The 10,281-nt window shown below is 48.6% G+C and overlaps 1 protein-coding gene across 1 annotated transcript in view; it reads left to right on the top strand.

Annotated features, from left to right (window-relative positions):
* Nucleotides 1-578: 578 nt before the first annotated feature.
* The window catches only part of LOC144144890 (cationic amino acid transporter 4-like), a 20,377-nt gene continuing 10,674 nt past the window's right edge, over nt 579-10,281 (top strand). Inside the window, exons 1-4 of the mRNA XM_077676389.1 lie at nt 579-972; nt 2,549-3,573; nt 4,299-4,607; nt 8,374-8,724. Coding sequence (XP_077532515.1) covers nt 2,635-3,573; nt 4,299-4,607; nt 8,374-8,724 — 1,599 coding nt within the window. The 5' untranslated portion in view covers nt 579-972; nt 2,549-2,634. The remainder of the gene's footprint in view (nt 973-2,548; nt 3,574-4,298; nt 4,608-8,373; nt 8,725-10,281) is intronic.

Genomic DNA, 10,281 nt, shown 5'->3' with positions numbered 1-10,281 from the left:
ACATGCACAATTGCCGCGCAAAAAGGCGCCAGTTCGAATTTCTCATCTATTGAAATAGTGCCATTCGTATCAGCAAGGTTCGACTGTATGTACCTGCATGCATCTTTGCCTGCCCTGCAGACAAATTTTGCAATTCGTTTCCCTAATTTACCGCGCACGCTTCACAGAAATTCGGAGACATCAATGAATTTCGACTGTCCTCTCTGATCCTGTTTCGCAAAGCTCCCGTCAGTATGAATAAATTAAATAAAAAGTATAAACAACTGTTCTTCCCCGAAGCTCCCCATTACCACGTTTCCAATCCCCAGCTCCCTAACCCAGTCGTCCTCGACCTCATTTTCCCTCCATCTTTCCCATTCTCCCTAAAAAGAAGAGGGAGACAAAACTGGGCCAAACGGACGCTGTTTCAGGCACTTTAATACTGCCGAAATCGCGTGTTCGGCAGAAGCAGCGCCCCTAATCACGGGTACTGTTGTATCGCTAGTCCCGGAGAGACAGCGTGGTCCTGCAAATGTTCCCGCGCGTTCTTGTCCGGGCGGAGACACCGGGTAGACAATGAACCACACACACAACACACAGACCAAACAAACCGCGCCAAGCAGGGGCTCTGACTCATGGCGCACGCGCACTTGGGTCCCATAGATTCTCGCGCGAGCCGCGTGCTCCTCCCGATGCGAGTGTGGGTTTATTGATCGCCAAGCAGCGGCTCGTGTCGACTCCGGCTGCGCGGCACACGCGGTGCTCGCTCGCCAAAACCAGGGAGCGGCCATTACGTCGACCGACTGAGTCTTCCCCCGACAAAGGCCGCCGCCGTCACCACAGCTGTCCGGAACACGGGTTCCGCACGCGAGCAGACAGACACCTACGCGTCTTCCTGCCGAAGTGGTTGCGCATAGCGGGGCAGTATGCGGGAGTCGGTAGAAGCCTCCGTATGGCGCTGTCACTGACTGCACGGGCTGGTCGAGGAACCAGGTGAGTCTCGGTGAACGCACGCCGGCTGTGGATCACGAGCAGAGATAAGTTGTACAGATAAGTAGAGATAAACCTTTGCTTCCTGTTGATCGGTGCAAGCAGTGGGCGATGATAAAAGCGCAAACTGGCGGCTATCTGTTGGCACTTTTTGACTTGATTACTCGCGCATATGGTAACCATGATTGGTATGCTGTACAGCTTCTTCGAACTTTCCAAGACAAAGTCGGCACTTGTTAGCCTACCTACATTGAGAGAAAATGTACATCAGTAAAAGTTTACTTCACTCCCCTAAGGCACCTAAGTTTTACAAAGGAAGTTTCAGGGAACCTGTACAATATGTTTGCATACAATATTCTGTAGTAGGATCTTTAGTACCTATTTTATTGTAATAAACCGCGTTGTACACGCGAAGTGCTATAGCTTGGGTGATTGAAAGCCACTGAACACTCAAATCGGGGCAATCCTCGACGCATAATGAATTTTTTTTCTTCAACGAGATGCCTTACCGAAGTGGGCACAGCGTTTTCGCAGAAGCATGCAAAACCATATTTAAGCTTTCGTGGACGAGTGGCTTTTGGTTGGATGTTGATTTTTTCGTAGATAGTAATTGAATTTTCCCATGAAGGAAAGAACCAGCAATGTAAACCTATGCATCTTTACGGCGTTCTTTCTTCCACAACAAAGTATCCACAAATGAGGTTCAAGTTGCTTAGCTTTTTTTAATGCAGCATGCTGACGCACCAAATGCACGTCTCCAAACAATAATTGGGGCATCGAAGTTACATTTATAACTTTGAGAAGAAAAGGAGGAGGCTCCAAAACAAATAACATGAGTCCGCATAGAGCTTGCGGTGTGAATACGTTGCAGCCCGGGAGCCCATTTATGCAAATAAGAACACTTGACTTTTATGCAGACGTGCATCCATCAAACGGTGTTTCGTACGTCACTTGAGTTCACGCCTGGAGAAAAACACGAGTTTCAAAGGCGGCCCTGGCAACAGAAAACAAACCACGAACTAGAGACTGTCATCGTTGAAGCTACATTTTCAGTGCAGTCAAAACCTGCCATACGTTTGTGCAGATCCCCCCCCCCCCCCCCCCTTGATGCAGGCATACAGCTGCAATCGCAGCTTTTCTTTTTGCGTTTCACGCTCGTTTAAAGAGAGCAAGCCATTGCCCGCTGAAAAAGATAAGAAGAGAGTCATGCGGAGTGGTTTCGCTTGTAACAGATTGGTCAAACATTTTATTCGCTTGCAGAGCTTGAGTGTGCTTTGCTCGATTCCCCAGTAAGTTGTATGCTCATTTTTCAAGGTGCTACATTCTATGAGAATTTAGATTCGAACGAGGTGATGGAGGCTTCTAAATCGTTTCTAAATCGAACGCTGTCATTGATTTTTACTGGTAATAACAATACCTTACTTCGCGTCAATTTACAAACGTATTATGACCGGTGATGTCACGTCATTTTAACCTGCGACTGCGAACGCTCTTTTTATCGCTGCCTTGCTTGCATGCACACTGTGCCCTACATATTTACAAAATGCTCACTGCCGACATGTTTTTTTCTTTTTTTCAGGAGCTACACGGCTTGCGTTGCCTACTTCTGCCACGACCCAGCCGGCACCTCTCTCTAACCCGCCAGTAAGCCACCAGTCGTCCAGCATGGAGTCGGGCTTCAATGGCTTTCTGCACAAGCTTCGGAGAACTAAGCCGCTGGGCTCCGACGTGTTCGAGACGTCCCTTAAGCGATGTCTGTCCACCTTCGACATCACCCTCCTGGGAATCGGCCACATGATGGGCTCCGGCATCTACGTCCTCACTGCCACCGTGGCCAAATCCGTCGCCGGCCCGGCCGTGATCCTGTCATTCCTGATCAGCGGAGTGGCCTCCCTACTCGCTGCCTTCAGCTACGCCGAGTTCGGCGTCCGCTTTCCCAAGGCCGGTTCGGCATATTCCTACACTTACCTGGCCGTCGGAGAGTTCTGGGCGTTCCTCGTGGGCTGGAACGTGGTTCTGGAGAACGTCATCGGACTGGCCGCTGTTGCTCGAGCCTGTAGTGCCTACGTAGACTCGTTGCTGGGCAACATCATCAAGACGTGGACGGCAACGCACGTGGGCAAGATACACGCGACTTTCTTCTCCGAGGAGCCCGACCTGTTCGCGTTCGTCTTCATCGTCACCTTCGTGGTGGTCATGTCGTTAGGCGTTCGGGCCTCGTCCCACATCAACAACATCTTCTCAATCGTCAATATCGCCATCGCCCTGCTCATCATCGGCGTTGGTTCTTACTTTGCCAGAATAGAGAATTGGACCAACCCAGCGACCGGAGGATTCATGCCTTTCGGGTGGCACGGCGTGCTCGCGGCATCGGCGTCCTGCTTCTACGCGTACATCGGGTTCGACTCCATCGCTACGTCGGGCGAGGAGGCCAGCGACCCGCAGAGGTCACTGCCACTTGCCACCTTCATATCGATGAGCATCGTCACTGTAATCTACATCTCCATCTCCGCAGTGCTGACGCTCATGGTGAACTACACCGACATCACGAGCGAGTCGGGGCTGCCTGACGCGCTGGCTGCCAATGGGGCTACTTGGGCCAAGGTGAGGAAGTTCTAGGCATGAGCATTATATCAATAAAATGCAAAAGCGCTTAAATTCAGTGCATAAATCGATTGTATAGCGAGATCGCAAAGAAGTGAAAGTGCTGTCCACTTTGACGTAAAAATTCACCGCTGTTTCGCACAATATGTCCATAAAAGATATACTCGCGACGTGCCTCTACCTTTCAATGGCTGTCCCTTTAGGCAGGTAAAGGGGGATTAGTGTACACACACTGGCATACTATGAATACCACTATTACAGCCTCATCAGTGCTTCGCATTTGAACTGTAGTCCAAGGGAACTGCTTCAATGCTCAGTTGTTATTTACGGCACCGTAAACAATGTAATTTGCTAATACCGTGCGTTGATATTAATCAGGCTACCAATAGTTGTATATATTCAGTTACTACTTTATATATGTAGTAATGATGAGTAAAATGTTCATTCTAAGCTTTTTTTACGTGCTCGGCAGCTAGATGACAGCGTAAGAATGCGCACGGTGACCCTTTTTGTTACGAGTGAGGTTAAGATTCATGCATTCATTTGGCATGATGACAATCCGTCAGTGCGAATCTCTAACAGCTCTCTTGTTACTCTGCTTAGTAGCCCCGTCGCTTGCATTGAGCAGGAGTGCATCCTTGTCAACAAAGCAAGCCCATTTCCTTCGGGCTACGGCACCTGTTCTGGACACGCTTACCAAACTTTCTCCTGTGCGTGTGTTGCAGGTGATCGTGATCGTGGGCGCGGTGTGCGGCATGGTGACGGTGCTAATGGGCAACGTGTATGCCCTGACGCGCATCGTGTACGCCATGGCCGAAGACGGGCTGCTCTTCGGCTGGTTTTCGCGCGTCAACCAGCGCACCCAGCTGCCGCTGACGGCTATGTACACGTTCGCGCTTCTCTCGGCCTTCCTGGCCATCTTCCTCGACATACACACGCTCGTGGAGATGATGTCCATCGGCACGCTGCTCGCCTACCTCGTGGTCAGCGCGTCGCTCATCATCGTCCGCTACATGCCCGTGTCACGCCTAATGGTAATCAATGACGGTAGCCCCGTCTCCACTCATTGGCTGGTTGTGGTGGCTTGTGCATCCATTAACTGGTCGCATTTCGTGATGCACGCCTGGCCAGCGCACGCATGTAATTGTCGAATAGTCGAATAGCAATAATTACACGTTGTTTTGTTTGTCTTCCCAAAATGCAGAATCACACATTTTGTACCAGGCACCTAAGTGTGTGAGAGACACCCTTCCTGCGCGTGGGCTCGTAGCTAAATCGGTAGCTAAATCGCCTTTCCTGCCCCTAGCCGACCTATGCATACCCGGAAACGGAAAAAATGGTCCCGGAAAAAATGGTCCCGGAAAAAATGGTCCCGGAGAAAATGGTCCCAGAAAAAATGGTCCCGGAAAAAATGGTCCCAGTGATCATCTAGGAAAAAATGGTCCCATGCTCCAGTCGACGTGTTTCCCTTCAAGTTAGTCAGATCTGAACTTCTTTGCGGCTTTGCTTTTGTGCGTTTGCGTTTTAGCTAAAGGGATGAGAAAGAGATGGAATGCTTTAATATTCCTACAAGGGGCAGAAATTAACTCCTGTGGAGGCTAAAATCTGGATGGATGGGTGGGCGATGTACGTACAGATGGATGCATGTATAGATGGACGGTAGGGCTGAGTACCGATTAAATACCGATTAAAAATTTAGTGCACGTAATTGGATTAAAACCGCCCAAACAACTGCGAGGCCTGGAACAGCCGGTTTAGAAGCTTAGTCGGACACAACTATCTCAGTGTATGGAAGGTCATTAAAGCTCTACGCTGCGAGGTTTCATCAGAATCGGTGTAAAGTGAAATCGGGATTTACGCGTTGATGCTCCGCCTTGCTTTAGCCTTCGTTTCTGCGCAGTACGGCCCAAACCCAACTCTCGAGCGTAAAGTCATATCGAAATTAAAATATTAAAGCTAAAGATTTAAGTTAATGTCTGGGACATATCGTGCACCGAAATGATCGCACCGAAACATCGTGCACCGAAACGTCCGTGCGCTGAAAAGTCCGTGCACCGAAATGTGCGTGCACGTAAATATCCGTGCACCGACATGTCCGTGCACCGAAATGTCCGGCCACCAAAATATAAATGTAAATACAATTAAAATATACGATCTTTAACTTCAAAGCATGAATAAACAAAGGAAAAAAACATTGAAGAGAAACAAATAGCAACAAAGAGTGTAAGAAAAAGTTAAGAAAAAAAAAACGTAAAAAATTCCAGGGGGTGCTTACAACTCTCTGAGAATGTGAAGGCGAAATTTTCTGTTGATATGCCTTGAAATTTCATACGAACTTAACAGTCGCCCCCGTCCACTTCTGATTAGCCCCCTGGGCAGCCCCCTCTGACGCTTCTTCCTTTCACTACACATCACCAGAATCCTGTTTTTCGTGTCGGTACCTTCACCTGTCGAGGTTGTGTGGAAGCGGTTTGCCCTCCTCACAACGTGCGGGTTCAAAACAGAGATGTGCTGAGATTTATGCATGCTATATGTGGTTGAGACGTCATCAATGCGAAGCATCTGTGGATTAAGCTAGCGTAACGGCAAATTAGAAAATAAATATGGGAGAGGCCATGAAAACAACCTAGCCTGAATTTCGGTAAAACAAACGTTCTTGGTGCGAATAACCGGATTTACTCGAACAAGACTGCTTTTCCTGCCTTGGCTTCGGGACCAATTTTTCCGGGACCATTTTTTCCTACCTTGGATTTGGGACCATTTTTTCCGGGACCATTTCTTCCGGGACCATTTTTTCCAGGACCATGAAGCAAAATACAAGTTGGGTTTATTAGAAAGACTGCTTAGTCCCGATAACAATGATACCAATACCATCCCAATCTTCGAACAAATAACGGAGATATTAAAGAAAACGTGTGAAGCAGTCGCGACCCCCTAGCCAATTTCCCGCAACTTTTCTATGACGTCACGGAACCTTGTTTGTGCGATTGGCGGCCGCCTAACTGACCTGTCGCGACGACACATGACTGGACGTCTGTAATGGGGCCTCTACTTTCATTTGACCGCATCACTTGAATGCTAACGTGGAGTTAACGCGCTGAAAATTATGTTTTTTTGTTGGCCCGTATGACATCATTCTTGCTCATAACACGTCACTGTGGCGCAAAATTTGAAAGTTTTTAAATACTTCTTGCTTTTATACTGAATCCTAGTTCTTTCAAATTAAACCAAGTTGTATTTTCTCTTCATGGCTTCTTTAAAGAAGACCTCTAAGCGTGGGCGGTAGCCGGCAGCCGGATCTGTGCGGCGACCTTCGTAGCCCGGGCTATGATGATCTTCTGTCTCTCCGGGTCAGAACAGCTCAGCGCTGCCTCCCAGAGGTCCGAGAAATTTATTTGAGGGAGAGGATCATATGGACAGGCCCACATGTGATGTTGCACCGTGGCCTTGTCTTCGCAGAGTGGGCAAAATGGATAGGGATTTTCTGAGGAATGTATTGTATGGAGGAGGACCCTATTGGTAAGGAATTCCGTCTGTGTGAGCCTCCGTAGTCATTCTTCCGTGTGAGTCAGTTCGGGGTGGGCAGGTGGGTATTTGATGTGAGAGAGGCGGTAATGAGTAGTTATTTCGTTGTAGCTAAAAGGGTATCTCGGGCTGATCTGGCTCCGTGAGAGGCTACAGAGGTGGGGCACGCCCGGGGGGTGAGTGCTCTGGCTGTCGTGTGTGCCACCTCGCTGCCCCCAAGCCCAGTGTGGGCAGGAGTCCAAGTCAGCTCAACTTGGGTAGTAGGTGGCTTTTGAAGGATGCTTTGTTGCTCTTTTACTATAGGGAATTTCAAAAACACATCACCGAATTTTCTTAAGCCTCGTCATTTCCGCAAAATGAGGCTTAAGAATGCTTCGGAGGTTATATATTGGTGTCATGGCGATCGCAGTGAGCCGCCGGGCAGCCAGCCACTAGAATGTGGCTCAAGTTCGGCAAAGTACTTACATGGGCAATGTACGCAAATGTCGTATGCAGAACCGTGGCTTCCTTCTTGACTATATATATGTGCAGAGACATGAAGATTGGCCTAGACTATTGTCGGGAGCCAGAAGATGCTCGTCGTGACTTCGGAATGAGCAGCTCCTAGCATCCTTCGAAGAAGCTGGGGGAATCCATAATATGCAATCTTGTGTTCTCAGCCACGGGCGCCGCGAGTGATCGGAGCTTTGGTGCATAAATAATGTCAGTGGCCGAGGAGAGTACAGTCATGTATATGTTTCCTGAGCTGTAACGGCGCATTGCGGGGTAAATACTGGCGGCGTTGGCAGTGTCGGATTTCAAGTACAACGGTGCTAATGGTGACGCGTTACGTTTTTGCAATTTATTAATGCACATGTTAACGTTTCTCGACAGTTACGAGCAACGTACCTACGTTAACAATTTTGATTAACCCATTAGCTCTCGATGGTCTTTACCCGGTAATGTGGTTTCTGTAGCCTCCACCCGATCATGCGAGGATGTGGTGTTGATGGCAATTTAACTTCTCTGAAAGTTGAGTGCGAAAAGTCTGCAAATCTTTGCGTAGCCGAACGCCCTTGCAAATAATTATCATTGGGGCGTAAAATGCTTTCAACTTCCATTCTTGCCGTGTTTTACGAACTGAACACTGCATGCTTGTCTCCCTCCTCGGCCCACAGTTTTTCACTTCCTTATAAACCAAATCTTATTCCCTGCTTAATAATCCCTTAGTACAATGTATACCGCTGACGTTTCATTCGACTTCTTTCGTTTTAACTTTGCCTGTACCACGCACAGGGCGAAGAAGTCCAGGAGCCCGCTGACATGACCAAACCCTCGCTGCCCTCGGACGAGAGCAGCTTCGACGGCGCCGCAGGTGACGTGGCCGGTCGCCTGCGGGCCACGTTCGCTTCCCTGCACCGCCTCTACCCGTTCAACCAGCCCCCGGGCGTGGTGGTGTCGTACTGCATGAGCGTGCTCACCGTCGACGTGTTCCTGCTCAGCTTCCTGACGCAGCTGCTCGTGGAGCCGCTGTCTCACGGCAACTTCTGGGCCATCCTGCTCGTGCTGCTGCTCTCCGTGGTGGCCGTCGTGTGCTTCGTCGGAATCCTCATGCATCAGCAGTCCACCCAACTGCTGCACTACAAGGCAAGCAGGGCACTCGCGTTGCAGCTGTGCTGTGCCCCCTGAGACGTATAGAGATGTTCCTCCACAAATTTTGGTAAAGTCTGGGTATTTCCTGTGCGGCGCAAGCTGAACTAGGTCGTTCTCTTGTTAAGGCAAATTCCTGTTAAGGCAAATTCGGTGTATACCGGCACAAAAGAGAAGATCTCAAGACGAGAACCTTTGCAGAGACATTTCGTATGGATCATACGGATGATACTCAGGGACTGTGTGTATCACACGTTATGTATTTTGCAGCTGCGTGCCTGTTGGCTTTTTGTGAAGCCTCTTGGGGCATGACCCTTACACATAAAGAATTCTTAAAAGGATTTTAACTGATGGCAGTACATTCTTTGATGATAGTACGCATCTTGACAGACCGCCGTAGGGTTTTGTGGTATCGGTATTGTCGAATCACTTGTTGGCAGCGCTTTCTGTAGGCTTATTTCAGCTCATGAAAGACTGTATATTGCACAAAGCACTATTAACTTAATGCATATGTAGCGAAACAACCTCTTTAGCTACTGGTGACAAAGTTCCTACCCGTTAGTACTCTTTAGCACGCACGAAGCCTCGGGAATGCACATTTAAGGTATCTTCACAAAAACAGGACAAAACCAGCGCTTCTAGGGTTTGACATTGTGCTGAGAACAGGAAAGAAAACTGCAAAAACGTCTGTCACGTGCCGTCCCTCTGACACCTCGGCCACATAGCCTACGGTACAACTGCACCACGTCATTTGACGAATTTATGTGCCCAGCTCCTCTTCAGTCCTGTCGGGTTAGCAGATTAGCGGCGACACAAAATGCTCTCCCACGCTGCTGCTCAGCCCCATTCAGCGGATTCAGTCGCTCATCCTCGGTCGAGTACCCTTGCTTGGCTCTTTTTCATTTGCCTCAGCATCCCCAATCGTTTTGTACAAGGATTCTTACAGCAAGTTGAAGTTTGTGCAAATGAACTCGTACTTATTACATCAACGCCAAAGTATGTCTATGAGGGGGGGAGGGGGGGGCGACAAGCCACCGCCAACATTATTTTTCTGAAGCCAGCATGCAGGCTCCTTACGTCGTCGTCGCTCACACGGAGATCACTAGAATTGTTGTGTTTTATTGATTTTCGTAACCGACATTTCGCGACCTTTTTAGATGCTTACCATCTGTGCTTAACAGAAAAGCACTGAGGCATTCAATTCACTGGCTGCGACTAAATACCTGTCAATCGCAACCTGTTCTTTCAGCACCGGCTAGCTCGTAAACTTGGCGTTCATACAATTTTAGCTGTGTCGCCGCTTTCTTTGAAACGTTATCACACAAACACGCTTTATTTCAACGAGATATAGGTTCAATCACGGCAAATATATTTGCGCAGTTTATTAAAAAAAATTTAGCACCTCAGGCTTCTGGGGAGCCTTCGGCAGCATCTCGCTTTTTTTCGAGTCGTATACGGACCAGGAATTAGGAAATGCAGTGTGCTTCTCGAGTGATTTCCGATTTTCACCGGCCAATCAAATTATTTCAACTATACCTAAGTTAAGTGAATGTC

This window comes from Haemaphysalis longicornis, unplaced genomic scaffold, assembly GCF_048455015.1.
Source record: "Haemaphysalis longicornis isolate Haplotype H1 unplaced genomic scaffold, Haemaphysalis longicornis Haplotype H1 scaffold_7, whole genome shotgun sequence".
Taxonomy (NCBI): Eukaryota; Metazoa; Arthropoda; class Arachnida; order Ixodida; family Ixodidae; genus Haemaphysalis; species Haemaphysalis longicornis.
Note: the sequence above shows the minus strand (reverse complement) of the source record. Positions and strands in the feature narration are given on the sequence as shown.